Here is a 25,699-nt window from a genome sequence, read left to right as displayed (position 1 = left end):
TTTGACGAAGCCAATGTGTTCGTCGTTCGTCACACATCTCGCCCCCATCCTCATTCTCACCCTCCCCTTCCTCCTCCTTTTCCTCCTCCTCCGCAGCCAGGTCCTTGGCCGCCTCCTCATTCGCGATCGCCTCCTCCAACATCTAGAGTGTCGCTTCAGTCCCCTCTCTCGTCTGCTTCAACACCCTGTAGTTCTCGCTGTCCTCCCCATAGCACATCTTGCCAACCGTCTCGCTCTCCTTAGCATGATGTAGGATGACTTGCCACGTGACCAGCATCTCTGCCTCGGGCACGACCAGTGCGCGAGCCGGCAGGATGCGGTCGACAAGAATGTTGCGCCAGCGGACCGTCTCGACGCTCTCGCAACCACTGGTCTTGAGGTCGCGAACGAGGTCGAGAAGGAGCTTCTGCGCCGTCTTCAGATCGTCCTGTAAAACTTTAGCTGTGAAGGGAGTGAGTGTGAGGTCGAGTCCTTACTTCTGTCATGTCTTCCTTCTCCAGACGCGTCAAGACATCATTGAGTAAAACAGCGCGGGTGTGAGCGCGCTGTCGTGCTGTCTCGTGCACATTGAACTTGGGGTGCTTCTCATCGCATGCTTCACAGTCACACGTCAAACCCCAGGAGAAGAGTTCTTGCTTGCGGTCTTTGGCATTGCTGTAGTACATAGTGTCTGCGAACGAGGAACAAGTCAGCTCCTCACCGGGCGCGACGTCGCGGGTAGTATGAACGTTCATGCGACCGAGATCGGCGTCGTAGCTGGCGAAGCAGTTTGGGACGCACGAGTGGCGGATATGCGCCCTCTCAATAAACAATCCTGCGACTGGCGTACCGTTGGGCAGATCGGCTCGCTGGTCTAGAGGCATGTCGAGCAAAGAGCACTTGTTGGCATGCCAGCGTGCGGCCACGCGATATACGTTCATGGCAAACTGAGACTTTGGTCGCATCTCAGAGAGGGTTGTCTTCTCCTCCGCCGTCCTCTCTGCTTCTGACTTGTACATGATGGTCTGCAGTTCCACAGCGAGCTTGTCGATGAGGAAACGCAGGCTCATGAGCGCGTCGGACGCCTCTGCAGCTGCTGGCCTGAGTTTCCAGATGCGCTCTTGGTCTGACTCGGAGAGATTTTCGTAAGCTGCCATGAGCTGAGGCACCTGATCGCCTGGTGCTGGGAGTGTGAACAGCGGTTGCTCGGAGATGATGCGCGTGCCTGGCTCGATCTTCTGCGTAGCGAAAAGGCCTTCATCGTTATCGTCTTCGTCATCACCAACGTTGGGCAGCTCGCGGAGCGCGTAGTGCGCTAGGACGGGAATCTCGACGTAAAAAGCTCTAGGATGCTGTGGTAGTGCGCGTCCAAGCTGGAACTGAGGGAATGGCTCCGTAGCAACGGTGTCCGTGTCCGATGTTGGCGATTCTGCGCCGTCAACGTTCGCGTTGTTGGGCTCAGTCTCGGCGATATCCTCTACAACCCCAACTGCAGCGCTCTTGCTGTTATTCGATCTCCGCGTCCGCTTCTTGTACCTCCTCTTTTTCGCCGCCTCCCCCGTCGAACTTGGCGGGAGCTGTTCGTCTGCCTTAAGCTCTCGCCCATCTCCCAGAGCCAGTCGATCGAAATTGATTCCATCTGTTGCTCTCGCCTGCGCAGCTGAAGCAGTGGAGGGCTTGCGCAGCATGTTGGGGGCTGGAGAAGAAAGAGACCAAAAGCAACCTGCGACCGCTGCCAGCGGGCGGAGTTGAAGAAGTTGATCTCAACGAAAGGTAAACTCCCAAGACAGGCGGGGAAGTGGGATTCGAAACTTGCCAACAACGGTAGATCTGGCGGTGGGTCTACGAAGTGAGGTGAAGGTGGCTCTTCAGGGCAGCCGAGCAAACACCAGCGACATAAGCTTGAATTTGCAAGCGGCAAACAGCACGCGATCGACCTTTGAAGAAGACCCCCCATGGATGACCAGGCTTTTGTTGGTACTGTTTCACAGGTTGAAGTTGAAGCGTAGTCAGTACAAGCTTTGGAAGGAAGGGGGAAATGAAGTTGACGTCACATGAACCGGTAAGGAAAGAGCAAGTGGTGAACAGGTAGCTGCAACTGACTACCTGTCGTATTGAGGTAGCGCGCGCTTGTGAGGAAGTGAGCTCGAACTCTCCGACTATCTCCATCTTACCATCCGTAACGGTTTCCCGCTTCCCGTTTGTTTCTGTGGCCCTGCGCAATGTGCTCTTCAAGCGCGTCCTTCTGTGTTGTCGCGACATTGACCAAGCTCCGCAGGCTGTTCTTGCCAGTACCTGAGATAGACTTGAGAGGGTTGTGTTGCACCTGTTCGCCCTGTTGTCGCAGGTGCTCGTTATGGGCGTACTCGGTGTCTGTATTGAACTCGACGATCCTTGCAGAAGAAAAATCAGGTCCGTTGCGTCCCTTTTTCCCAAACAGTTGCCGCCGCTCAGTCTCAGACAGGTTGAGTTCTGACGCTATGTTGGTGAGTTCGTTGGCTGCAGGTGGCGCGGGTACGTATTGTGCAGGATGATGTGTTTGCTGTGTCATGGGAGCCTCATCTGCAGCATCGTCGTCCCCTTCCTCCTCATCGAAACCATACATCATGGGCTGATATGCGCCGCTTGCTGGTCCATTGGCAGGCGCTTCCTGTTCTTGTGAGACACCGAACAAGGACACTTTAGGCTTGGGCGGTGCAGCTTCCGCTGTTGGCGCCGATGACACTTTGCTATCCGGGGCAGGCGATGCAACTGGCCGAGGCACAACAGGCTTCTTCTTCTTGCCTTTGCCGACCGACATTGGCACGAATCTGGGAGCTGCTGGCTTTGGCGCCGGCGCGCTCTCTGTTGGCCCTGGTGCTGGTGCTGGTGATTCAGGCTTCGGCGACGCGTTTTGCTCTGACTTTGGTGCTGGGAGGTTGAGTAAGGCTCTAAAGTCATCCTTCTTCATCGGCTCCTTCTTGATGACATTGCCGCTCTCGTCGTACTCCTCGAGCTCCAACTTCGCCTCTCTCTTGAATGCAGGCTCGGCACCAGTCCGGAGGTTCACACCAGCGCCCAGTCCTCTCCCAAGCCCTCTGCTCCCCGGTGTGGCGCTTGCTGCTGGCACCTTGACATTGGCCTTCTTCGGCGCAGGCAGCATCGAGTTGAAACCGCCCAGTCCACCGCCCCCTCCAATGCGCGCCTTCTTCGCCGGTGGAGCCTCAGATCCGGTGTCATCGTTGTCGGTGGTCGCTGGAGATGCGCCGGGCAGATTGAGCTTGATGCGGCCGGGATTCGAGCGGTCAATGACTTTTTGGAATGCCCTGGGCGCAGGCTTAGGTGCAGGCGCGGCTGTGGGTGCCTCGCCGTCGGATTCCGAGTCGGAGTATGCGATCAGGTTCATGGCGATGGGTGGGTGTGTGGTGACATGGATCATATGCTCCGCGGTCGATCGCCGTTGCATACCTACCGGTAGATCTGGGTACCTGGTACCGTACTGTTGTCCAGCAACCAGGGTCCATCACCCCCACACCCTCGACCTCGACCTTCCAAGATAGCCCTCCAGCTGGCCTGGAGACACACGGGCGCTTGTGCATGCAATCATTAATGACATGACACGTGACGACCTCTCGCCGCCATGTCTCTTCTCCAGAACGAAGAGTAAGCGCTGTGTTCGGTCGCGAGTCCCCCGCGCGCACCGCAGCTAATGACGGCAGCTTCGTCCTGTACCAGCTGCGCACCGCCTACCTCGCGTCAATCAAGGATGGCGTCGGCGAGCGGCTGATCAACGTCAACTCGAGCGTCCTCAACCAGGTCGGCTTCCGCGCCGCCGGATGGGCGCCCAATCCTGCAGACATCAAGCGCACCTACTCGCCACCCATCCCGACCGCCGTCACCTCCGAGTACTTCCAGGCGCCGCGCTCGGCCGGGCTGAAGGCGCCCGAAGGCCTCGGCGACGATGAGGACGAGGGCGGAATGGTCACGGGCGGCGGCAGCAACGACACCGTGGGCCCGACCCTGAATGCGAAGCGGCGGCGGCGCAAGGAGCTGCTCGAGGAGGACGACAGCAGCGATCTGAGTGACGAGAGCGACGAAGACGAGGCCAGCGACCGTCCCGCAAACCAGATCAAGTTCACCAAAATGCCCCTGCGCACGCGCTCCGGCTCGTCCCCCGTCCGCGGCTCTGCATTGCGCAACGAGCTGGCGGACAGCGGAGACCAGCCCTCGGTCACCATCACCTCGCCCTCGCGACCTCCAGACAACCTGCTGCCCAGGGGCTCACTTGGCAGCATTGACGCCGTCAAGGGTCGTGCACGGCGGGACACCATCACCAGCAGCGAAATGTCCTCGGAGAACGAGTTCGACAATTCAGCCTTCCACAAGAGACGAGTCAAGCACGTGCGGAAGGCGGCAAGCTCACACCAGCTGCTGTCCAAACGCATCGACAAAGACGACGAGGACGCAAACGGCCGTCTGGAGGCGCTGCACGAGGGCAATGAATCCGACAGCTCCCTTGATTCCGAGTTCTCAGGCTCCGCTGACAGTGGCTCGCTCATGGGCGACAGTGGTCATCCGCTTGACTCTTCGCCTTCGGCCACCTTGCCTGGCATGCCCGCCCTGACACCTTACAACAACCAGTCACCAAAGCGGAGGAGGGAAGCGCCGCAACCCACCCTCCAGGCGCTCCCGCCGCCCAGACCAATCAGCTTCATTCTGCCTGTGAGCGCTCTGACCCAGGCGCTCCAAGCCAAGTCATCCAAACCATCCAATCCCCTCGCGCGCTTCGCCGTGTGGAATGCTGCGAGTGAGGCTCAGTCAAATCCTCTGTACTTGAAGCTGTACTGTCCGTGGTCTACTAAGCCCCTCAAGCCAATCGAGCTGCTTCTTAGGAAGTTCAACGATAAAGGCGAAGGCATCACTGTAGCGGAGGCAATCGGTTATGCACTGCATCGCTACCAAGAAGAGAAGATAGAGCCACCGCTAGCGCCCGAGAAATGCAACGTCAACTGCTGGGTCATGCGCATGTGGGACGACGATGAGGTCGATGACGAGTTCCCACCGTTGACCAGGAACAAGCCTTTGAAGGACTTCGCGTCCAACAACTCACGTGGCATGCGCCCTCGTGCTAGAGATAAGCCTTGGGACGAATTTGCCTTGGTCGAAGCCTCGCCGCGAGAAATTGCTGAGAACGAGAAGGTGACGCCCATCTACAGTGAAGAAGCTGCTGCAGCAGTCAACTCACAGAAAGATGTACCAGAAGATCAGGAAGAGCAACCGGCCAAGCAGCTTGCAAAACCGATACCCAGCCGTGCGAAGAGCTTCCGCAACCCCATTACTGGACCCTCATTTGCACCAAAAGCAACCCGCAAAGACACAAGTACCCTCGCAGATGCGCCTACTACGTCCTCATCGCACGCTGCAAGCCGTATTGGTGCTCCGAAAACAGTCAATGTGCACTACACTGACGAGAACTTCAATACCAGGCACATCCCTGTGCCTTGCACAACGGACACCTACATTGACGAAATCTTCGACAAAGTGTGTCATGACCTGCATCTCGACAAGGCCTTGTACCTGGTCAAAGTCAGTCAGTCGACCACTGTTGCTCCACTCGACCGCACAGTCGAGGCTCTTGGAAAGTACGCGGATATTGATCTGCTGCGTCGACGTTTTATTGCCGATGGTATCATGGGCCTGTCAGGCAGCCCAGGCTCTTCTTCTCCCAATGCGCCACTCATTATTAGTACAGGCGGCGCGCCAAAGAAGACCAAGAAAGGCGACAGAGTGCATGCTGCAGCATCGGGGCAACAGCTGATCCATCCTCTTGCAAGGAATCTCGACGCCTCGGCTCTCGCACTGTCATCAACGGGCTACTACCGTCGCTATGCGGTGCTCCGCAAGCAGCCCATGTCTTTTGCATCGTCCACATCTCGCATCATCGCTCTCGACAACGAGTACATCCACATCATGCCGGGCGAGTCTGGCCGGCGTGCTGGTGCTGTGGGCGGTGTTGTCGAAGGACAAGGTAAGACTACTACAGTGCACTTCAGCAGTGTGGTAGGTACAAAAGTTAGTAAGAAGCACCCCAAGACGGTCAGGCTGCTAGTGTATAGGGAGAAAGAGACGAAGAGATACGACTTCGAAGCAGCGAGCGTGGAAGAAGCCGCAGACATTGTCAAGGAGGTCAAGAAGGGCGTCGAACGGTTCCAAGAGGGTATTGTGTAGCGCACTTGCCCCGAGGAGCAGTCTCATTTGAAGTCCTCGTGGCCCAACTTAACTTGATGCACGGGCGTCTGAGAACTGCTGCATTGGAGAAGTTTAGCATCAAAACCCTGACCGTACACCTCATGGACCAGCTGGGGTCTTGTTGAACGATGAATGCTGGCACGTAAGCCCGGATCCAGCTTCCGACACAAACAAGCTCTGGTGAATATTTCTGACACGACCCTACGATGTCTTTGTGTTGTCGTACGGTTGGGGAGCCACAACCGCGCGTTGCTCGGCTAGCTCCACAGGTCGTGCAATGCACCCCTCAACGCCACAACCGCAAGAACCTTGTGTCGTACGACCATCGTCACGATTCCTCGAACAGTGTACAATAAGGCCTCAACGTTACTTATGAGTATATCGTATTGCAAGAAGCGTCACTTGTTTGCAGCAGTCAGTATGACAAAAATGCTGATATAGACCAATTAAGCGATTGCAGTCCTGCTGAAGCTTACATATGTCCCGAATCGTGACTCGTAACATCAAGTCATCTTTGAGATTGACCCCTAACATAAGTATACAGTGCCGACGGTAGGTACCTAAGTCACAAGCTAATCTCATCGAGGTATGCCACTGATTCTGAAGTCATCCTTTCAACACACTTCACACCTGTTTCCTCTACCAACCGGAGCACATCACCATGGGAATCCCCAAACCCCTAAATGCAGCCGTCAAGCAAGGTACTGGCGACACCGCCACCGTCGTGATACAGGACGTCCCCATACGACTCCCGACCCCCGACCAGATCTTCGTCAAGATCATCTACTCAGGTCTCTGCGCCACCAACAAATCCCTCCTCCATAAGGAATGGGCCTAGGGCCACGAGGGCGCCGACATGCAGGATCGCTGGCAGATTGGCAACGGCACGGGCATCAAGTAGATCGCCAGCGTGTGTGGCAGGTGCGAGTTCTGCACCAACGGCGTCGATGAGTGACATTTCCCCAAGCAGCTCAATTCGGTGTTTGCAATGGCCGGGACGTTCCAGGAGTATGTTGTTACCGACGGACGGTATGCGACGAGGATCCGGGATGGGGTCGAGGACGAGGAAGCCAGGCCCATCATGTGTGGTGGGTTGACGGCGTATGTATCTTGCAAGATAAGCGGTGTGAGGTCAGCGGGTGAAATTTCATTCCTGAGGCTGGTGGAGGGTGAGTGCTCCTTTGACGTTGCACTCTCGACGCAACTGCCCGCCATGAAAGCAGTATGGTGAAGTCGATGCTGACTGGTAGTGCTCTCGGTCATTTCGATATCCAGTACGCGAAAGCGATGGGTATGCGTGTCATTGCTATCGACGGAGTTGACGCGAAACGCGAGCTTTGTATGAGGCTGGACGCAGAGGCGTTAATCGACTTCACAACTACGACTGACATCCCGGCCGAGGTCACGAATATCACGGCCTACGGCGCTCATGACGTGATTGTCCTCTCGGCTGCAAAAGCAGAGTATGAACAAGGACCTCATCTACTACGTCCCGGAGGCACAATGGTTTGTGTCGGGCTGTCAACAGACACCATGGTCATTGCTGGCGCGCATACCATCATGATGTCAATGAGGAAGCTGAATATTGTTGGCAATTTTGTCGAGACGCTGAGGAAGTGCAACGAAGCATTAGACATCACTGCGAGGGGCCTTGTGCGTCCGATACTCACGCATGGCGGACTAGAGGATATCAATAGGTTCTGCGGGGGAGATGAATGCGGGTGAACTCGTTGGGCGTGCGGTCATCAAGATTGCGACGTAGATACTATGGTCTCGGATCTCGTGTTTCTTATACCCACCAAAACAGACCCTGTGTTCAAAAGCCCAACATGGAAATTCTGTGTTTGGAAGAGTGAAGATAGGAACTGCGCGCAACTCGACAGCCTCCCGCACAGCCACTGTGGCTGAAGTGTGGCACGAGCTTCTCTACTTCAACTTTGACCCGCACTGCCATCAACAATCATCAAAACATGCAATGCGAAGGGTAGTAGTCACAGGCTTAGGGCTTGTCACACCCCTTGGGATAGGTGATTTGTAACAAAGTCTGCGCTTCGACCTCTGCTGACTCATGTTCATCAGGTGTTCGCCGGACATGGCAGCGTTTGATAGATGGCCATTGCGGCGTCACGTCCATCAAGGACAGGAGCCCTCAATTTGCAGCATTGCCAAGTCAAGTCGCAGCAGTTGTGCCCGAGGGGTTGAAAAAGCATGGCAAATGGAACGCTAAGGAGTACATGGCTCCGGGTGTGCGTCTTCGCACCATTGTTCGAACTTCGCGAGGTGCCGCTAATGAGCTCAGGACGAACGCCGTATGGCGAAGTTCGCACAGTATGCTATGGTCGCGTCGGAAGAAGCACTGAACGATGCTGGATGGGCGCCAACTCAGGAGGAAGATCTTGAGGCCACAGTAGGTCGCTCGTAAGCGCATTAACATGTCTGTGTTGACATGCACATAGGGTGTCTACATAGGCTCTGGCATTGGCAGCCTCGACGATGCATACGACACAGCAGTGGCTTTTAACAAAGGCGTGAGCAAAATTGAAGCCTGAAGAGATACGTGTACTGATCGACTGCAGGGTCACCGAAAGGTATCTCCGCTTTTCGTGCCACGCCTCCTCATCAACCTTGCAGCGGGTCACGTATCGATGCGCTTTGGCTTCAAGGTGAGTGGCATCCTTGACTCAGTGCACGCGCATTGTGTTGACTTTATGAGGGGCCAAACCATGCCGTGACTACAGCATGCACGACAGGTGCCCACAGCATCGGCGATGCATCACGCATGATTCAGCTAGGCGATGCCGATGTCATGGTCGCGGGCGGCGCAGAATCTTGCATACACCCTCTGGCTGTATCAGGTTTTGCAAGGGCAAGAAGTTTGGCAACAGAGTTCAACGATCGTCCCACCGAAGCAAGTCGCCCGTTTGACAGAGACAGAGATGGCTTCGTCATCGGTGAAGGCGCCGGAGTCGTTGTCCTTGAAGTATACATCGCGAGTTGCTATGATGAACTATGCTTACGGTAGTAGGAGCTCGAACATGCCAAAGTTCGTGGTGCACGCATCTACGCAGAAGTTGCTGGGTACGGCTTGTCCAGTGATGCGTACCATATGACTGCACCCCGCGAGGATGGTCAAGGTCCACGATTGGCGATGAAGAAGGCGCTCAAGCACGCTGGGCTGCAGCCGGGATCCGTTGATTACATCAACGCTCATGCTACAAGTACGCCGCTTGGCGATGCAGCAGAGAACAGAGCGATCAAGGACTTGCTGCTCGGTGAGGAAGGCAAAGCTCGCGCTTCGGAGATAAACGTGAGTAGCACAAAGGGTGCTGTAGGTCACCTTCTTGGGGCCGCAGGTAGCGTTGAAGCAATCTTTACTATCCTTGGCTTGCACAATGTAAGTCGTCCCACGGTAATGGAAAAACCTACGCTGATCATGACAGAACATCCTGCCACCGACATTGAATCTGCATCATCCAGGGGATCCAGCGGACGACTTCAACTGCAACTACATTGCACATTCGGCACAACAGCACAATATCGATGTTGCGATGTCGAACAGTTTCGGTTTCGGAGGGACCAATGCGTCGCTTTGTTTTCGCAAAATGCAATAGGACGAGACATGTGTAAGCACACCAAACGTCTCTCTCATCTAATTAACTTGGCTCAAGTTCATTGAACAATCTTTGCCGAAAACCTGCTCATTCGGCTATTTGAGTGTGATTCGTGACTCGATAAGATCTCGACATCAGAAGTCGTGCCTGCCCCGCGGCGCGATATGGTAGCTGCCAGCCCCACTACGCGCCATTCACCCCACGGTACATGCAATGCTCGGCATCGGTAGCGTCCGCACTTACATCTGGATATTAACTTTGAACGTGAGGGCTGAAACTAACCTCACACCTTTATTGTCCTTTATTTTGCCGCTGTGGACGATCTAAGTGCTTTGCGATCGAAAATGGCGACTTCTCCGACCCCGTCGGTCCGCAACCACGACGTCGCGGACGCCAAACCATCGTTTTTCAGCAATGCATCGAAGAAGGCGTCCGAGTACCACTCGCGTGTGCCATACCTTAGCAAGCTACCCTTCCGAGCAATCGCAATCATCATCACCCTCATTGTTGTGAATCTGATTGTCTGGGCGGTGGTTGGTGTAGTTCTGGTACATCAACTTTGCACGCGTATAGCTGCAGGGCGATACTGACATCCGCACTAGCACTTCAACACGCCGCTAGTCTCAACAGCAATCCTATCCTACACCCTAGGACTCCGCCATGCTTTAGATGCGGATCACATCTCCGCTATCGACCTGATGACACGGCGTCTGATCGCCGCAGGCCAGCGTCCCGTAACTGTAGGCATGTTCTTCTCGCTCGGCCACTCGACCATTGTCATTATCACTTCGCTTGTCGTAGCTGGGACGGCAGCAGCTGTCTCCTCAAAGTTCGACAGCTTTGAGCGTATTGGTGGCATCATTGGTACCTCCGTGTCAGCCGCCTTCTTGCTGCTTCTCGGCATCATGAACATCTACATCCTGTACAAGCTGATTGTACAGATGCGGAAGATTCTTGCCAGCCAGCCAGGGCAAGAACATGAAGAGTTCAAGATTCAGGGCGGCGGATGCTTGTTTCCGGTCCTGCAAAAGTTGTTCAAGTTGGTAGACCGACCGTGGAAGATGTACCCTCTCGGTGTTCTCTTTGGTCTGGGGTTCGACACGTCGTCAGAAATCGCCATCCTTGGTATCAGTTCGATACAAGCCACCAAGGGCATCTCAATCTGGCTGATTTTGATCTTCCCGTTATTGTTCACGGCGGGTATGTGTCTGCTTGACACAACTGATGGTGCGCTCATGATGAGTCTCTATACCAGCACGCAGCTTGCGAGAGATCCCATAGCGATTTGCTACTACAGTATCGTCCTCACGGTCATCACCGTTATTGTTGCGACTATCATCGGAACTGTGCAGTTTCTCAACCTAATCTTGAACGTCGCTGAACCAGAGGGCAAGTTCTGGGATGGAGTAGTGAAGCTGGGCGAAAGCTGGGACATCGTTGGTATGTGTTCTCAGATAACACTTAAAGACAAGTGCTGACTATCGAACAGGTGGTGCTATTTGCGGCGCGTTCGTTGTCTTTGGCGGTCTTAGCGTTTTGCTATATAAACCATGGCGCCGGAGGGTGGATAAGAAGAGGCTTGGAAGCGCGCGCTTCGAGCCACTTGCGCAGGACACTGACACAACCGTGCGCATTGATGCGGGGCAATCAAATGGCCTAATGAGTGCCGGCGAAGGGTCGAAGGACATTGATGTTGTGGTGCTGTCTGTCGAAGCGACTGGTCTTGCCGGACCTGCACATCGTTAGAATACGCCTGACCGTAGGCAGCAGGCGCAGCATGGCTACAAAGTAGTCTGTCGAACTCAGCCTGCCAATATGGCACAGCTGCATATATTCTTGCGTTGTAAGGTCTCGTAGCTTAAGAGCCAATGAAGTGCCGCGCCACACTGCGGCCATTGTTCGACCTTCACTTCCCCCCACTTGTCCGATCTCAGCCTTGTCTCCTACACAACTACAAATGCTTTGATTGCCACGCAGAGCTGTACTATTCTCACCTTCTTGTACTCCAGCTGGGGGCCAATCGTCCGAACATCGTACTGCTCGACCCATCATCAAACGTCTGGCCAAAATGAACGCCACTAAAGTCGTGCTTGACTGGATCGTCGCGCACCCTTACCAGACAGCTTTTCAAGTTGTGAACGGCGTCATTATCTGCACACCCGCTGCAGCAACCGTGCCAGTTCTTGCTGCTCTTGGATTCGGTGCCGGTGGCCCAATCGCAGGTAGGTCAAGTCACGATCACATCACTGCTCTACAGCGTGGTGCTAGGGCTGTATATATGCTTATCTGTGTCGCAGGCTCCGCAGCAGCTGCCGTCATGTCTTGGTTTGGTACCGTGCCTGCAGGCGGCTTGTACGCAATCTTTCAGAGCGCAGCCATGGGCGGCTACGGAGCGAGTGCTGCAGCCGGGCTTGCGCAGGCTGGAGCAGTCTTGTCTTCTGTTGGAGGATGGTTCTTCAGCAGAAATCAGACCGCCAACTGAATGACCGACTACAACGGCCGTACCGGACAGTTCCGACTCATGACCTGGCGAAGGGAACGTGAGAGGGTGTCATGATGAAAGTGGAGGCGCTCAATAAGTAGAAGGTTGCGAACCAGCCAATGAAAATCACGCCTCGGCTACCGGTATGCCGCCTCCTTGATGAACGCGTCGTCGCGTCCTCCACGTGCAAGCTTGCCGCGCACAACATCGCTTCGCTGTACGCCTTGACGGCCAATATATATGCAACGTTATTCAGTCAGTTACTGAACCGACTTGACTGCGACTAGGGCATCAACGAGTATGGCACCACCAATAACACCCACGGAGGTTGCCCAACCCCTTACCGAGTTCACGACTATCGGCCACAACACACATCTATGGATATCACCATCATATACTCACTCGTCACCCCTCATCTTAATGTTTGCTTGGAACGCCGCAGCATCAAAACACATAGCAAAATACACCCTCTCGTACCAACATCTCTTTCCCAGCTCCCAAATAGTACTCCAGCGATGCTACACCTCGGACATGTTCACACGCAGCGCCCACTACGCAGCTCTGCTCACCCCAGCCCTGGAAATCACGTACCAGCACATCACTTCCGGCGGTTCCGTGCTCGTGCACAGTTTCTCCAACGGCGGCGGCAACCAAGTCAACGAGTTTGCCAAGGCCTGGAAACGCAAGTACGGCAGCAGACTGCCCATGCAAGTGCAGATCATGGATTCTAGTCCCACCAAGGGTCCGTGGATGAAGAGTTACGCCGCAATTTCCGCTGGGCTGCCAAGAACATGGTTTTGGAAATGGTTTGGCGGGCATCTGGTCCATATGCTTTTGCTGGGGTCATTTTTGATCAATGTGGTGAGACGCAAAGAGAACAAGATGGTGGTGTTGTGTCGCGAGATGAATGATGAGAGTGTCTTTGACAACGCTGTCCCAAGAGTATATTTGTATAGTCGGGCTGACGAGATGGTGGGATGTGAGGAGGTCGAGGAACATGCTGCGATTGCGAAGAGGAAGGGGTGGAATCTCACCATGGTCCGGTTTGAGAAGAGTGCACATTGTGGGCACGTCAGAGAGGACGAACAGAAGTATTGGGGCGCAGTGCTCGAGGTGTGGAAGTCTAGTGAGGGTAGATGAACAGATCGTATTGGTCTTCATCACGGTCACCGTGAGGTCAAAGCCGCGCTGCAACTAGAGATAGATAAATATTCCATACCAGACCACAGAAGCTGAGGAAGATCATACGCCGCTCGACAGGGCAGTATGTAGTGCTGAAGAAGTTTGCGACTGGCCAGACTTTGTATGAGTCCCAGATGAGCTTGAGAAGCTCCTGTAGAACGGTCAATGAGGTGCTAACCATGGAGCTAGAGGCTCACTTACATCATGGAAGCTTTGCGCGATTTGAGCGCTGGTCTTGCCTTTCAGAAGACCTATCAAGATCAGGAACATGGTCTGATTCAAGAGCGCGCCCATAGTTATGCACTGTCAGCATGTAAGCATATCCCCACTCATATAACAGCAGCCGAACACACATCTGTGAACCACTTCTTGAAGATATTGAGCCAATTGCGCTTCAGAACTTCCTCCTCCACCATGCGCTTATCTTCACCGTCCTCGTTCAAGAACATAGCCTTCTCCGCAGCATCGCCGTCTTCGGTCGTGGCGTGTCTTGTGCGCTTCACGGTCGTCCAGCCAGGGAAGGTGCGCTCCAGCCAGTGCTGCCAGTGGTAGTTCACAGGTGCAGTAAGCACAACCATGAAAGCAAACTGGAAGAAGAGCACGCGATCGAAGACGAAAGGCCTCTCATCGCTCCACGCCTTGAGTCGCTGGGCGATGATGTTGGAGCAGCAGTCGATGATGAGCGCCGATCCACAGGCAACGAGCATGGGATGAAGTCTCGCCATTGTGAACGTGGAATTGTGAAAGTGGGAGCGGCTGTGAGGACGAGGGTGGTTGCCAGTGGGCGCAAGACGAGAGATCGATGGGCGACAGAGGCGGTCTGGTTGAGACAAACACGGTACCGCCGAACTCAGGGAGAATCAGTCACTGTGCGATACAACGCTGTCGAACAGATCGCAGTGTATCTGCGAAGCCACATGGCGACCGCGCAGCGCTGATGAGCCGCCTGGCTCCACAGTTGCTCGAGATGAGATGCGCGGTTTCGGGCAATGTGCGGCCGAACCAACAGCCTAGCGTGATGGCGGGTCAGCATCAAGCAGACACCCCCTTACTTCGAGTCCATTCGACTATTGGCACATCCAAGTGCTATGAAGAGTAGTGCAGAAATCTTGCTCTGACATTCAGTGGTTTGCAAACCTCCTCGCTGCCCTGATTCAATACTTCTGTAGCATATCTCTTTGTCCATCCGCCTGCTGGTCCACATTCAAACACCTCTCCGCTGCAATTGCTGTCTGGCATGGTCTCAGAATCGTCCATTAGCCCGTTCATCGGTGTCATCAGGTTCTCCTTGCCCAGCTTCTTGTGAACAACGGCGAACCAATACTAGTCTGGACCACATTTGGCGCAAGTGCGTTGACCATGATACATCCGTTCACCAAGAGCTTGCCATAGCTGCGCGTCAATCCAACCAGCGCATGCTTTGCCGCAGTGTATACTGGGGGGCTAGGTACCCAGTACAGACCTCATACGCTTGCGACGAGTCCGATTCGACCCAACAGCCAGTCCTCCTTGCGTGTCTGTCGCCGGAAATGCTGCACAGCAAGAGCCACTGTATACAGCACTCCTGTCACGTTCACATCAAGAACAGACAGATCTGGCTTCATGAATTCCTGAGGCGTCTCTGCTAGGCTTTCTTCTGGAAACGGAAGCCATTTGCGCGCGCCGATGCCCGCGATGGGTGCCACGAAGTTGACGCGGCCGCCGCCTGATGCCCGTCAGTCAATCGCTCGTCGGAAAGCCGCTACTTGCGAGTCCCAGGATGAAGTGTCACATTGTACAGCACGGAGCTTCTCGTATCTTGCAATTTGTCAATGTCGCGATTAGCGCCGAAGACGTACCAGCCTTCGTTCAGTAGCTTTGTGGTGAGCGCAAAGCCTATGCCACTTGCACCGCCTCCAATTCGGGTCAGCAAAGTGGCAGTTATCAGAACTCGTGGGCTGTATATCTGTGATGAAAGCCGTCTGGGAGGCGGTTTTGGCCATCGGAACAGAGTAGATGCTGTTACAAAATATGCAGTTTGCAAGTTAGACCTGCTACTTGGTATGCTTTCCTTCCCCGCAGCTCAGCGTCTGGTGGGCTGCTCTGACTGCGGGGTAGTCTTGAGCGTACGATATCCATAACTTACTTTGTAGACAACATCCTAGAGAGCGCCAGATCGAGATTTCACGAAGGTGGCCTGTGTGAGGTTTTAATACCTGCAATGATGCGCTCGTCAAGAGGGGCTCACGAATGGTTGAGACACATGACGTAATTTCGAAACTGTGAACTGCAAACATCGTCTGATGCAATTTTGAGCGACCCTAGTGTTTGTCGTGGCGGAAGATCTCCCGGGAGCTTACCGTAACATCAAGAAAAGCAGACTGTGCAGAAATGACGAAATCGTTATCCGTTGCATGGCCTTCGGCGGATCAAAACGTTGACGCGTCCCGCAACTTCCGATCATTCGACCTTGTGCGAACAACTTCGTCAGTTGAACTGAGCGTAACGGAAACATCGTTTGACAACAATACCAGCACATTGCTGCCAGAGCCCCTGTATGATACGGAAAAGTAGCGTTGGACGGATTGAAACGACTCCAAATTCTCGCTAGTGACGACTCGGACGTCACTGATCATGCCTGAGATCATACTATCGATAAATGCTGGTTCGTCAAGTGTCAAGGTCTCTGTCTACAAAACGCCAGAAGATGGCGCCGATGTGCCCAAGCAGCTAGTAGAAGCCTCGATCGACGGCCTTACAGCACCTCCAGCAAAACTCAAGTATTCACGCGGCGATAAGACAATCAAGGGCAAAGAGTTGGAAGGCATCACATCGCAGAAAGATGCATTCGAGTACATTTTGGATCACCTGACCAACGATGAGGGTCTCCCGGAACTGAACAACAAAGAAGACATCCATTTCACATGCCATCGCGTTGTTCACGGCGGCGACTACCCGCGCTCTCAAGTCATCGACCAGGAGACCTACCACCACATCGAAGAGCTTAGCGATCTAGCGCCTCTACACAACGCTCCAGCGCTCAGCATTGTTCGCGCAGTTGCTGACATCCTGCCTCACGCAAAGAATATCGCTTACTTCGACTCGTCCTTCCACAACACGCTGCCAGAGCACGTATGCACCTATCCCATCGATCAAGCTGTCGCAAAGAAAAATAAACTGCGCAAGTACGGGTTCCACGGCATTTCATACTCCTTCATTGTGCACGCTGTGTCAACATACCTCGAGAAGCCCGCAGACCAGCTTAATATCATTGCCCTGCATCTCGGCTCCGGCGCAAGCGCATGCTGCATCCACAACGGCAACAGTGTGGACACTTCCATGGGCTTGACGCCTCTGGCAGGTCTGCCTGGTGCAACAAGATCCGGCAGCATTGACCCGAGCTTGATGTTCCACTTTACGCACAGCGCGGGCAAGCCCAGCCATAGCTCTGGCACACAAATGCACATAACTCAGGCTGAACAGATTCTGAACAAGAAGAGCGGCTGGCAGGCGCTCACAGGCACGACGGACTTCGGCAAGATCAGCGCGAGCGACAGACCTGAGGATAAGCTGGCTTTCGACATCTTCGTGGACCGTATTGGGAACTATGTTGCGCCATACTTCACAAAGTTGGACGGGAAAGTTGATGCTCTAGTCTTTGCCGGTGGAATTGGTGAGAAGGGTGACAGGCTGAGAAGGGAGGTTGTCAGGGGCGTCAGGTGCCTTGGTTTTGAACTCGATGGTAGGAAGAACAGCCAACCAGTGAAGGATGTGGTAACGGATATCAGTGACGAGGATGCAAGGTACAAGACGCTGGTTGTCCAGACCGATGAACAACTGGAGATGGCAAGAGGAACCTTGGTCGACAAGGATCGATTTGTAGGAAAGAGGTAGTGCGTATCGAAGGATTTGTACTAGACAGGGATCTGTCGTCCCACTTATTCATCTATTACATGAACAAAGCTCATCTCACATGGTGTACTTGAGAACAATGAGTTGCTACATCTTGCACAGCGTCTGAAGTGATTCCCTGGTGCTTGCGGACGAATCTTTGACAACTTTGATGATCTGCTTGAACCTAGTTTTGTCAGTCTGACAAGCTCATAGGTCTAAATCCTGGGTATGACAGGCACTCACTCTGCTGTCCCTGCATCTCCCACAGCTTCATAAATGAAGCTCTCGCTTGTTGTGACCACGGCACCTTCGTGCCTCAGCCTGGCTAGCGCAATCGGCACCTCTTCCTTGTTACAGCTGCTCACGCCATCAGCAATGACATAGACCTTGTGGCCCGCTCGGAGAAGATCGATTGTAGTTTGTGTGACGCAGATGTGGCTTTCGATGCCAACGATTATAGCGGAGATTGGTCCATTTGCGCGGAGTGGATCGAGGGCTTTCTGGACGTCTGGAGTGCTACAGGGAGTCAGTGGTCGATCGAGAGAGGCGAGAGAGAGGGTGTTTGACGTACATCATGGAGAAGAGGGTCTTGTCGGCGTGGACAAGGGTCTGGACGCCCTCAGGCACGTCGAGCTGGAGCTCGGGACATGTCTCTCCTAGTCTGGCTTTGTTCTGTGTCGTTGCAAACACTGGTATGTTGAGGATCTTGGCTGGGTGAGGTAATTAGTATGTAGTTATGAGCGTATCCAACAGCAGCAAGCCCCGTATGGCCATCTGGTGAAAGTTCGGAGGACAACAACATACTGGCTTTCAAAAGCTTCTGTGTGGTTGCTACAACTTTTGGGAACTCATGAATGGCGGGCCGGAACTTTTCCTGCAGGTCGCAGACACTGGCAGCGTATCAGCAAGGTATCGGGCCTAGAAGGTGGAACGCGCACAAGAGGGCGGGGTTTGCTGCATCTCCGTCAGCCTTGGTGGGAGGTGATGGGTCTTCTAGGCGTACCGATGCGTTGCTGTACCATTGTGGAGGATATCGATCTGCAAGCTATATTGTTGACAGTATTGTATGACTGCAAGACGCATGGGTGTAGAGTGCGCAACATGGTGATGGTTTAGTCCCTTCTGTATCCGGTGTCGGCAAGTGCTGCATCATCGTTCCTGCAGGTAATTCCGGTGGCCCGTGTCGATTCTCAACTTCGCAAGCGACGACGGCTATTTGGAAGCAGATCCGCAGCGAGTGAGCCCCCAAATTGCCCCAATCTATTTATGTGTTTCGAGTGGGCGACGTCATGCTGACTGGCGATTGAAACAATCGATGCTGCTGCGGTGTGCATATTGCCGCTAGAGGGAGAGGGTCAACGGAACAGCGGTAGCAACCGATGCGGCTTCAGTGTCCCTGCAGCAGCTCGCCAATGTGTAAGGCGCCGGTCTGACTGCTCCTCGGTCATTGCGCTAAGCACTGTGGAGGCAGTCAAATTTACTCCGAAACGGCAATGGGGGGCCGTGTGGGCTCGTATAAGACAGACACGCTCGGCTCTCATCATGTTCTGGCTGTTCGGTGAGCACTTCTATTTCGGAGCGTCATCTAGGCCGTGGAGCGTGCAGAAGGTGCTCGATGGGGCTGCTGGAAGACGACGACTGTAACAGTGACTGAGTGATTGAGTGACTGCCGTCACAATAGTTGATGTCAGCAATTGACTGACGTCCACATCAAGGTACTTATGCAGTAAAGAGCCACCATGGCCGGCATGTCAGGTAAGCCAGATGCAATGTGAGTCAGCCCCTTGGTGGACGCAGCTGGGTGTTCATCGTGAACAGCGTCCAATGGGCATGTCAGAACAGTGAGGGCGGCGGCATTGGCTGTTCGTTGTTCACTCTTTGAGGATGTGGGGAAATTGGGCAGGTATTGTGCTCCATCGCAGCCGCGCTCAGAGCGTTCAGCAGACAGCGTGAATAGATTGCTTCGGTCGGAAAGGCGCCCCTGTCCCATCTCTTGGATGTGGAGGCAACGGTCACGCTCATCCTACACCGTCCTAGCTGAGGGGACGCGGGCCCTGGCGTTCGTCCCTCCTTGGCCGCGCTTTTGGCCGGGTCTTTGGCCAATTCCACAGATCTAGTCCCCAAGGCACGACCTGCCTTTTACACTCTGCACACGCTCACCCTCATTGCTGTTCGCGCCTTCGCTCCGCTCTCTCCTGTCTCGTGCATTGCTTTGTCCCCAGCAGTCACACTAGAAGGTCGCCGAGAGCAGGCCTCCCGCGGCGCCGAATCACAGCGAGCGAACCGTCTCGACTCCACCGCAGGGGTTCCGACCAGAAGTCATTCCCGCTCACGACAATTCCCACGCGTGCCTTCACAGCACTGCTGAGACAGACGCCCCGTGCTCCAGCCCGCGTCTCCGCTACAGGTGCACTGGCGAACGTCACAGCGTGCATAGCGTCCTTCGAGCACGAGCATAGGGAGCCCCTCCTCGCATTCTCGCCTTGCACCGACGCCCGCCCTGGGAACACACGCCGCTGAACTTTTATGAGCGACCGCCGCCACGCCAGCGCTGCCTATCTCTACGCCCCATATCCACCAGCCACTATTATCTATCTAGACCACCGCCAGGTCCAAGGGCGCATCCCCCGACTCGCCGTGCAGTCTCCCTCAACAGCCACTCCGGGCCAGAGCTGGTCTCAACTGCATTCGCGGAAGCAGCAACACCAGTCGCTTAGCCACCTCTCGCCTCAGTCGCTGCAGCCCTTTCTGCAGCTCGCGCGCATCGACGAAGTGCACTCTCACGTCTCAGCCGCTACGCCCTCGTCCACCACCGCCGTCATCGTGTCTCCGCACTACAGCCCGCCACCGGAGCGGGAAGAGCCCCGTTTGCTGAAGCAGAAGCCCTTTGTGAAGACGGCGCTTGCGCGTCAGCAGCTCGATGGGCCTAGAGAGCAGGCGTACAGCGTGCATACCAGCGCGCCTAAGATGACACCAAATGATTTGCGGAATAGCAACTCCACGCCGAGCAAACGAGACGATGCCAATACCACGCCCCAGCGGCTGCAACGCCCGTCCATTGTCTCGCAGCACTCGAATTCGGTGCCTTCAACGCCGCTGCAGCTTGCCCGCAAGTACGAGTCGCACTCCCGCTCGCCGTCTCCCAACGGTGGCTTGGGCAGCCATTCGCCGCGCTCCGTGTCGTCCGAGGCCAACAGTACTATGCCGACATTGCGTGTGGGGCGGCCCTTCAAGTGCAAGTACGAGACGAATTTCGGGCAGCTAGGGCGGCGACGAATGCCATATAAGGAGTCAGAGCTTCTCAATCCGGCAGATAAGGTGCCAAAGAAGGCGTTGGATCCCCACGAGGACGACAAACTTAGTGGCGACATGCGCGAACTGTATGACCGGTTACAGCCGAGCGTGGAGAACACTCGCAAGCGCGACCGATTTGTGCAAAAAGTGAAACAGATACTCGACATCGAGTTTCCGGGGAGTCTGTTCACCGTGCATGTGTTTGGCTCGTCAGGCAACATGCTGTACACAACAGACAGCGACGGTAAGACCACCATATGACGCTGTCTATGCGAGGTCTGGTACTGACACTTCGACTAGTTGATATTTGTATACAAACGCCCATGACCTCGCTAGAAGAGATGCATCCGCTCGCCGAGGCCCTCGACAAACGTAAGCCTCCCGTAACGATGCATATACAGTCCGCTGACAGTGATTTAGATGGCATGCAACGTGTAGTATGTATACCAGCGGCCAAGGTCCGCATCGTCAAAGTCTGGGATCCCGAGCTGGAGCTTGCATGTGACATGAACGTCAATAACGTTGCTGCTCTCGAGAACACAAAGATGATCAGGACATACATACAAATAGACGATCGCGTACGAGAGCTGGCTATGATTATCAAGCACTGGACGAAACAGCGACTCATCAACGATGCTGGCATCGGCGGAACGATAAGCTCGTACACCTGGATCTGTTTGATCATCAATTTTCTTCAGACCCGCAATCCGCCAATCCTGCCGGCCTTGCACAACTTTCAAGAAACGGATGGCAAAGGCCAGATGTCGCGCTCTGGCTTTGCTGACGATATCGAAAAGCTTCAAGGCTTTGGCGATGCAAACAAGGAAACTGTGGGGCAGCTGCTCTTCCAATTCTTCCGGCTTTATGGACATGAGATCGATTACGAGAAAGAGGTCATCTCAGTGCGTCAAGGGAAGCGACTTTCACGGGAGGACAAGGGATGGCACCCAGGGGGTGGGCAAAAAGAGGGCACCAATCGACTTTGTGTTGAGGAGCCCTTCAACATCGAACGCAATCTTGGTAATTCCGCGGATGACTATGCGTGGCGTGGACTACACCTAGAAATCCGAAGAGCTTTTGACCTGCTCGCCGACGGGCAACGACTCGACAAGGCGTGCGAGCAGTATGAATTCCCCGAGGCACAGCAGCCTAACCCTCTGATGTTCCAGAAACCGACTTCGAAACCGGCCATTCTCACGTCTAGCGTACCCATTCGAAGTAGTCGTGGAGGGTCCAACCATCGGGGCGGAAGAGGAGGATTCAACATGAAAGGACAGCACAACAATGGCAGCCGAAGATCTTCCGGCAGCCAGCCTTTCACGCAAGGGAGACCTGGATTCTTGCACAGTCCACCCATCCAGCACGGCCCCGGCCAGGAGTATTTTGCTGTTCCTCGAGGCATCCATGACCAGTTGCACGATCAGCTGTTTCAGCAATATCAGATGCTCGAGATGCAGTCAAACTCTTTACGCGCTCAACTAGCCGCGCAACAGCACGCTCAACAAGCGCATCGTGCAGCCCAGATGCATGCGCACGCTGTTGCACAAGCACAAGCACAACACTATGCTCCCAATGGATCGAATGGATCTCCGCAAAAATCATCTTATATCAACGGTCGACTGAGCCCTAGATTGGCTGAACTTGGAATCCCGCCAAATGCCCTTCCGCAGGGGTTCATGTATCCATACCCAGGATTCTTTAGTACTCAGCATCCTGGCACTGGTCCCCAAGACTCTGTGCGGACCAATCCATCCTCTCCATCATTGAGCACCAGCATGCCGGGTGCCCGTAGGGTTGTGCATCGGGCCTCGAACGCCAGCGACACAAGCGTCAACCGCTCACAGTCACAGCCTGCGCGTGGGATTCCACAGCAGCCAGTATTAGCCAGCTATCCCCCAATGCCTCAGTTTTATGACCCTGCAGCTTTTAGCGGATATCCGATCGCAAGATCGTCTCAAGATACGCCAGAGACGCAGTCAGCCTCGGACACGCAGTCAAGTCCTCCATCACACAACGTCGAGCCTGCGGGATCCCCATTCTATACTACGCCAAAGGAGTATTTGGGCTACTACAACGCCGAGCAACCGCCTGTGCGATCGCTCCAAGAGTACGCTGTTGGTGCTATACCATCATTCAGCGAATTGAAGCAGAGAAGAACACGAGTGTCACCAGAGATCACGCAACCGCTCCTAAACACTGCTCTTCGACGTGTATCTCGTTCGCCTTCTCCATTGCGTGGGCATGTCCGCAATGATTCGATAGGCCCAGCCTTGATTCTGCCAGGTAGTGACAAACGCAAAGCTCGCGTCGATTCTGTCCGTCCCTCTTCTGATCTTGGGCCGGTCATCGCCAACGGCTCGTTCCCTACACCATCTCGTGATCAGCTCAGGGGTGACATGGTAGAGACACCTACGACGACGGAGAATCTTGGGTCCTCCATAATCGGTGTATACGCCAGTCAGCCAACCTTGCAACAGAATACGCAGCAACAGATCAGGGAACTCCAAGCCCGGCAGCAGCTCGTGCTTGAAGAGATGCAGAGACAAAGTGCAGCGAACGTGACGAGCAGTCCTATCGTGAATGGCTCAGCAAAAGTCAGTTCTCCAGTCGATGTCAATGGGTTGATACGAATGCCTGGCGAAGACCGGCAGCCTTTCCCGGATGTGTCAGATGACATCATAAATTACGATGCTAAGAAGGAACGACCTACCCATATCGAAGACGCCTCTCCAAAGCGTGATCTTCCTCCCTGGCGTGCTACTGCTCTGCCGAACGGTCTGTCTTTGGACACAACCAATGCGCCTCGTGCTCCGCCCCAAGAGATTAAGACTGCCAACATTCCGTTACTCTCGCCGGTTTTCGAGAAGCGGACACCTTCGCCCACTGCGAATCGACCTGCAGACAGCAAGGCAACGAATGGTACCAAGAGTCAAAGCAAAGAATACCACCAGCAGGGCCGCCGAGCATCGCTACCGAAGCAGTCGACACAGAGCAAGGACAACAGTCGTGGCGTTCAGCAAAAGTCCAACGACAAGAACCAAAAGCCTGGCTCTTCCACTACCAATGCTGGGCCTTGGCAAAATTCCCAGGGCCGACGAAAGGGGAAGGGCCGCAAGAAGACGCCAGAGCAGAAATCAACAGGCGAACTTCTGCCTACTAATGTCTCGGAGCGAAAGGGCGGTTAAGCATTATACCCACAGTAACACTATGTGTCCGCGCGACGAGCTGTCCCGGCCCCTCCAGCTCGGGGGTTCCACGGGATAGAGTCGAACACAATGACTGGGTGTGCATTGCATAGAATAGCGACCGACTTGGCTGTCACGTTGAACCTCGGTGTCCTGCCGGACTACTCCACGAGTGTTGTCACTTTGCCTGGGGCAGAGAGGCATATCGCACGTCAAGCGTCTCGCGCGAAACAAAGAGGAGACCAGTGCGAGGAAACCATCCCTCACAGGGTGTGTGAGAAAGAAGACTGGTAGCAAGCCTTGGGAAGGCAAATAACTATTTGCTCAAATGCCCAGTTGTACCTGGATGATACCAGGATGCGTTTCATTTTTTCTTTCATCAACGGTCAACATACATCATCTGTTTACCTGCACGCATGCATGCTCGCGTGGTTTTCGGCATTACCTGGAGTTTTATCGCATGTTGCCATACCGTTCGGTGCTTGGGGTCTTTGGTCAATACACAAGCGTTCTCTTTCGCATTTGTCCTGGGTTGGCGGAACTGGAACGATCATGGGCTGGCACTCTCTGATATTATGACGGAAGGCAATGTAGAGATAAAAGAACAGCGATGAGACGGTGTCAAAACGACGCGAATTGTACGAGGGGTATGACCTCCCGCCATCGAGTAGCTCAAACATGAAATCATTCAGCGCAAATAACTGCTCAGATTGGGCTGGCGTCACTGTTTTGCTTAGCGCGCTTTCTTGCCTCAATGCAGTCCAAAGAAAGCGCGCTATATAGGATGATGCCGTAGTGTTGCCGGCCACCAAGCTTTCAGCACACCTAACGAAACTCTTCGACTCAACGTGGCATGCTGGTAGTTGCTCTTGTATGTCTTGAGTGGAACGCAGCGATTACTAGACGGCAGCTATTTGTGGGCAGATTTGCAACAGGACTACACGCCAATGGAGGGGATGACCAGAATGTCACGGCTTTATTGCGGCAAGACAAACACAATGCAGTGCTAATCGACGCGCTGTAAGCCCACAGGGACACGAGGTACCCGTATTCACGGGATGCTGCCAACGATGATCCCAGCCCTCTTACCTGCACTAACGAGGACACGCAAGCGCAGTTCAATTCTCGATCACCAGCCACGGACAAGCGGGTCGCTTACACAGCCACTGCACGACGGCATCATTTGAGTATCCACCTCGGCCACAATTGCGGCACGATGGCAGCCTGCACAGTTAACAATTATGGCCAAGCTACTGGAATGGAGCTTATCAAAGCTTATGTCTTTCTGTGAGGCATTTAATCTCGCTAAAAGGCTTGTTCCGCTCAGCCTGCTTACACACCCTTGCTCGCGTGGACGCCGAGGCGCACCATCCCAGCCACAAAGATCCAATGAATTGATCGAGTCAAGGACGTTGATCAGCTCAGCCACTCCAGCGTGCTTCGATTTGATTGCGCTCCGGGTCGTAAAGTTAGAGGACCGAGCTCGATCGAGAAATAGTGTGGAGCAAGAGGCGGTGCAATGGAGCTTTCCAGCCAGTCATGAGTTGGCACTCAGCATGCAAGTCTTATGATCAGGGTCGCACAGATATGACCGGTTTGCGCGGGCACCCGCAGCTGGCGACGGTTGTGACGCTTTGGTCAAGGCCATACCTGTCTCGAGGTGCTGGGGTCAATAGTTATTGGTCTGGGCAGTAGGTATAAAGCCTTTCTCGCTGTTGCTGCAGCACACGGTCTTCTATTTTACACCCGATCTCTCACACGCCCAACCCAATATACCCGTCAACCCGTGAAGCTTCGTACATCACCCTTCTTCGTCAGGTGAGCTCTCTTCATTACGAAGTTAGGCCAGAGTAGCTAATCTCGAT

General features: G+C 54.4%; 13 protein-coding genes across 13 annotated transcripts; 8 read left to right on the top strand and 5 right to left on the bottom strand.

Moving 5' to 3' along the window:
* Window positions 1-3: 3 nt before the first annotated feature.
* Window positions 4-1,908, bottom strand: M421DRAFT_180710 (uncharacterized protein). The gene is made up of 2 exons (XM_033587886.1): window positions 477-1,908; window positions 4-427 (listed from the first exon to the last, which is right to left on the bottom strand). Exons 1-2 carry the CDS (start codon window positions 1,665-1,667, stop codon window positions 143-145), a joined length of 1,476 nt encoding a protein of 491 aa, XP_033447735.1. The 5' UTR covers window positions 1,668-1,908; the 3' UTR covers window positions 4-142.
* A 241-nt stretch (window positions 1,909-2,149) lies between these two features.
* M421DRAFT_65352 (uncharacterized protein) lies at window positions 2,150-3,364 on the bottom strand (the record flags this gene model as incomplete). Its single annotated transcript, XM_033596236.1, has 1 exon — window positions 2,150-3,364. The coding sequence occupies one exon, from the start codon at window positions 3,362-3,364 to the stop codon at window positions 2,150-2,152; it is 1,215 nt and encodes a 404-aa protein (XP_033447734.1).
* Window positions 3,365-3,492: 128 nt separating this feature from the next.
* On the top strand, window positions 3,493-6,672 carry M421DRAFT_421890 (uncharacterized protein). The gene has a single exon (XM_033592987.1). It carries the CDS (start codon window positions 3,937-3,939, stop codon window positions 6,184-6,186), a length of 2,250 nt encoding a protein of 749 aa, XP_033447733.1. The 5' UTR covers window positions 3,493-3,936; the 3' UTR covers window positions 6,187-6,672.
* On the top strand, window positions 6,380-7,997 carry M421DRAFT_393990 (NAD(P)-binding protein). Its single transcript, XM_033590051.1, has 4 exons — window positions 6,380-6,979; window positions 7,046-7,104; window positions 7,249-7,338; window positions 7,428-7,997. The coding sequence occupies exons 1-4, from the start codon at window positions 6,869-6,871 to the stop codon at window positions 7,930-7,932; spliced, it is 765 nt and encodes a 254-aa protein (XP_033447732.1). The 5' UTR covers window positions 6,380-6,868; the 3' UTR covers window positions 7,933-7,997.
* Window positions 7,998-8,179: 182 nt separating this feature from the next.
* M421DRAFT_421889 (3-oxoacyl-synthase mitochondrial precursor) lies at window positions 8,180-9,875 on the top strand. Its single transcript, XM_033592986.1, has 7 exons — window positions 8,180-8,234; window positions 8,287-8,614; window positions 8,664-8,735; window positions 8,784-8,870; window positions 8,921-9,187; window positions 9,233-9,601; window positions 9,648-9,875. The coding sequence occupies exons 2-7, from the start codon at window positions 8,519-8,521 to the stop codon at window positions 9,816-9,818; spliced, it is 1,062 nt and encodes a 353-aa protein (XP_033447731.1). The 5' UTR covers window positions 8,180-8,234; window positions 8,287-8,518; the 3' UTR covers window positions 9,819-9,875.
* A 174-nt stretch (window positions 9,876-10,049) lies between these two features.
* M421DRAFT_421888 (high affinity nickel transport protein nic1) lies at window positions 10,050-11,721 on the top strand. Its single transcript, XM_033592985.1, has 3 exons — window positions 10,050-10,366; window positions 10,421-11,258; window positions 11,308-11,721. Exons 1-3 carry the CDS (start codon window positions 10,163-10,165, stop codon window positions 11,562-11,564), a joined length of 1,299 nt encoding a protein of 432 aa, XP_033447730.1. The 5' UTR covers window positions 10,050-10,162; the 3' UTR covers window positions 11,565-11,721.
* A 34-nt stretch (window positions 11,722-11,755) lies between these two features.
* On the top strand, window positions 11,756-12,478 carry M421DRAFT_180541 (uncharacterized protein). Its single transcript, XM_033587884.1, has 2 exons — window positions 11,756-12,040; window positions 12,116-12,478. Exons 1-2 carry the CDS (start codon window positions 11,887-11,889, stop codon window positions 12,298-12,300), a joined length of 339 nt encoding a protein of 112 aa, XP_033447729.1. The 5' UTR covers window positions 11,756-11,886; the 3' UTR covers window positions 12,301-12,478.
* A 122-nt stretch (window positions 12,479-12,600) lies between these two features.
* On the top strand, window positions 12,601-13,498 carry M421DRAFT_101867 (uncharacterized protein; the record flags this gene model as incomplete). Its single annotated transcript, XM_033586696.1, has 2 exons — window positions 12,601-13,421; window positions 13,477-13,498. 2 exons carry the CDS (start codon window positions 12,601-12,603, stop codon window positions 13,496-13,498), a joined length of 843 nt encoding a protein of 280 aa, XP_033447728.1.
* M421DRAFT_421886 (uncharacterized protein) lies at window positions 13,325-14,454 on the bottom strand. Its single transcript, XM_033592984.1, has 3 exons — window positions 13,836-14,454; window positions 13,684-13,785; window positions 13,325-13,633 (listed from the first exon to the last, which is right to left on the bottom strand). Exons 1-3 carry the CDS (start codon window positions 14,205-14,207, stop codon window positions 13,478-13,480), a joined length of 630 nt encoding a protein of 209 aa, XP_033447727.1. The 5' UTR covers window positions 14,208-14,454; the 3' UTR covers window positions 13,325-13,477.
* Window positions 14,455-14,852: 398 nt separating this feature from the next.
* M421DRAFT_180611 (uncharacterized protein) lies at window positions 14,853-15,956 on the bottom strand. Its single transcript, XM_033587885.1, has 4 exons — window positions 15,822-15,956; window positions 15,710-15,761; window positions 15,608-15,658; window positions 14,853-15,187 (listed from the first exon to the last, which is right to left on the bottom strand). The coding sequence occupies exons 2-4, from the start codon at window positions 15,756-15,758 to the stop codon at window positions 14,946-14,948; spliced, it is 342 nt and encodes a 113-aa protein (XP_033447726.1). The 5' UTR covers window positions 15,759-15,761; window positions 15,822-15,956; the 3' UTR covers window positions 14,853-14,945.
* Window positions 15,957-16,095: 139 nt separating this feature from the next.
* Window positions 16,096-17,355, top strand: M421DRAFT_65474 (acetate kinase; the record flags this gene model as incomplete). The annotated part of the gene is made up of 1 exon (XM_033596244.1): window positions 16,096-17,355. One exon carries the CDS (start codon window positions 16,096-16,098, stop codon window positions 17,353-17,355), a length of 1,260 nt encoding a protein of 419 aa, XP_033447725.1.
* A 52-nt stretch (window positions 17,356-17,407) lies between these two features.
* Window positions 17,408-18,750, bottom strand: M421DRAFT_180433 (isochorismatase domain-containing protein 2A, mitochondrial precursor). The gene is made up of 6 exons (XM_033587883.1): window positions 18,359-18,750; window positions 18,294-18,309; window positions 18,160-18,245; window positions 17,927-18,065; window positions 17,599-17,871; window positions 17,408-17,539 (listed from the first exon to the last, which is right to left on the bottom strand). The coding sequence occupies exons 1-6, from the start codon at window positions 18,456-18,458 to the stop codon at window positions 17,461-17,463; spliced, it is 693 nt and encodes a 230-aa protein (XP_033447724.1). The 5' UTR covers window positions 18,459-18,750; the 3' UTR covers window positions 17,408-17,460.
* A 1,131-nt stretch (window positions 18,751-19,881) lies between these two features.
* M421DRAFT_101863 (uncharacterized protein) lies at window positions 19,882-23,834 on the top strand (the record flags this gene model as incomplete). Its single annotated transcript, XM_033586695.1, has 4 exons — window positions 19,882-19,965; window positions 20,089-20,893; window positions 20,950-21,021; window positions 21,070-23,834. The coding sequence occupies 4 exons, from the start codon at window positions 19,882-19,884 to the stop codon at window positions 23,832-23,834; spliced, it is 3,726 nt and encodes a 1,241-aa protein (XP_033447723.1).
* Between the last annotated feature and the right edge of the window lie 1,865 nt (window positions 23,835-25,699).

Source organism: Didymella exigua (assembly GCF_010094145.1).
Source record: "Didymella exigua CBS 183.55 unplaced genomic scaffold M421scaffold_17, whole genome shotgun sequence".
Lineage (NCBI taxonomy): Eukaryota > Fungi > Ascomycota > Dothideomycetes > Pleosporales > Didymellaceae > Didymella > Didymella exigua.
The sequence above is the reverse complement of the archived record's forward strand: the minus strand, read 5'-3'. Positions and strand labels throughout refer to the sequence as shown.

Excerpts from the sequence above, each read along its gene's own strand:
- M421DRAFT_180611 (XM_033587885.1), bottom strand. The coding sequence starts at position 15,758 with ATGTTTGCAGTTCACAGTTTCGAAATTACGTCATGTGTCTCAACCATT. Across the intron at positions 15,659-15,709 it reads GTCATGTGTCTCAACCATTC|GCCACCTTCGTGAAATCTCG; the intron begins GTGAGCCCCTCT and ends AACCTCACACAG. Across the intron at positions 15,188-15,607 it reads TCTAGGATGTTGTCTACAAA|GCGGCGGCCGCGTCAACTTC; the intron begins GTAAGTTATGGA and ends GACGGGCATCAG.
- M421DRAFT_421888 (XM_033592985.1), top strand. The coding sequence starts at position 10,163 with ATGGCGACTTCTCCGACCCCGTCGGTCCGCAACCACGACGTCGCGGAC. Across the intron at positions 10,367-10,420 it reads CGGTGGTTGGTGTAGTTCTG|CACTTCAACACGCCGCTAGT; the intron begins GTACATCAACTT and ends CATCCGCACTAG. Across the intron at positions 11,259-11,307 it reads CGAAAGCTGGGACATCGTTG|GTGGTGCTATTTGCGGCGCG; the intron begins GTATGTGTTCTC and ends ACTATCGAACAG.
- M421DRAFT_421886 (XM_033592984.1), bottom strand. The coding sequence starts at position 14,207 with ATGGCGAGACTTCATCCCATGCTCGTTGCCTGTGGATCGGCGCTCATC. Across the intron at positions 13,786-13,835 it reads TCAAGAAGTGGTTCACAGAT|TGCATAACTATGGGCGCGCT; the intron begins GTGTGTTCGGCT and ends ACATGCTGACAG. Across the intron at positions 13,634-13,683 it reads TCGCGCAAAGCTTCCATGAT|GAGCTTCTCAAGCTCATCTG; the intron begins GTAAGTGAGCCT and ends ACCGTTCTACAG.
- M421DRAFT_180433 (XM_033587883.1), bottom strand. The coding sequence starts at position 18,458 with ATGTTGCGCACTCTACACCCATGCGTCTTGCAGTCATACAATACTGTC. Across the intron at positions 18,066-18,159 it reads ACAGAAGCTTTTGAAAGCCA|CCAAGATCCTCAACATACCA; the intron begins GTATGTTGTTGT and ends TACCTCACCCAG. Across the intron at positions 17,872-17,926 it reads AAGACCCTCTTCTCCATGAT|CACTCCAGACGTCCAGAAAG; the intron begins GTACGTCAAACA and ends GACTCCCTGTAG.
- M421DRAFT_180710 (XM_033587886.1), bottom strand. The coding sequence starts at position 1,667 with ATGCTGCGCAAGCCCTCCACTGCTTCAGCTGCGCAGGCGAGAGCAACA. Across the intron at positions 428-476 it reads AGAAGGAAGACATGACAGAA|GACGATCTGAAGACGGCGCA; the intron begins GTAAGGACTCGA and ends AAAGTTTTACAG.
- M421DRAFT_393990 (XM_033590051.1), top strand. The coding sequence starts at position 6,869 with ATGGGAATCCCCAAACCCCTAAATGCAGCCGTCAAGCAAGGTACTGGC. Across the intron at positions 6,980-7,045 it reads CGACCCCCGACCAGATCTTC|GGCCACGAGGGCGCCGACAT; the intron begins GTCAAGATCATC and ends GAATGGGCCTAG. Across the intron at positions 7,105-7,248 it reads GGCAACGGCACGGGCATCAA|GATCCGGGATGGGGTCGAGG; the intron begins GTAGATCGCCAG and ends GTATGCGACGAG.
- M421DRAFT_421890 (XM_033592987.1), top strand. The coding sequence starts at position 3,937 with ATGGTCACGGGCGGCGGCAGCAACGACACCGTGGGCCCGACCCTGAAT.
- M421DRAFT_421889 (XM_033592986.1), top strand. The coding sequence starts at position 8,519 with ATGGCGAAGTTCGCACAGTATGCTATGGTCGCGTCGGAAGAAGCACTG. Across the intron at positions 8,736-8,783 it reads CAGTGGCTTTTAACAAAGGC|GGTCACCGAAAGGTATCTCC; the intron begins GTGAGCAAAATT and ends GATCGACTGCAG. Across the intron at positions 8,871-8,920 it reads CGATGCGCTTTGGCTTCAAG|GGGCCAAACCATGCCGTGAC; the intron begins GTGAGTGGCATC and ends TGACTTTATGAG.
- M421DRAFT_180541 (XM_033587884.1), top strand. The coding sequence starts at position 11,887 with ATGAACGCCACTAAAGTCGTGCTTGACTGGATCGTCGCGCACCCTTAC. Across the intron at positions 12,041-12,115 it reads TGCCGGTGGCCCAATCGCAG|GCTCCGCAGCAGCTGCCGTC; the intron begins GTAGGTCAAGTC and ends TCTGTGTCGCAG.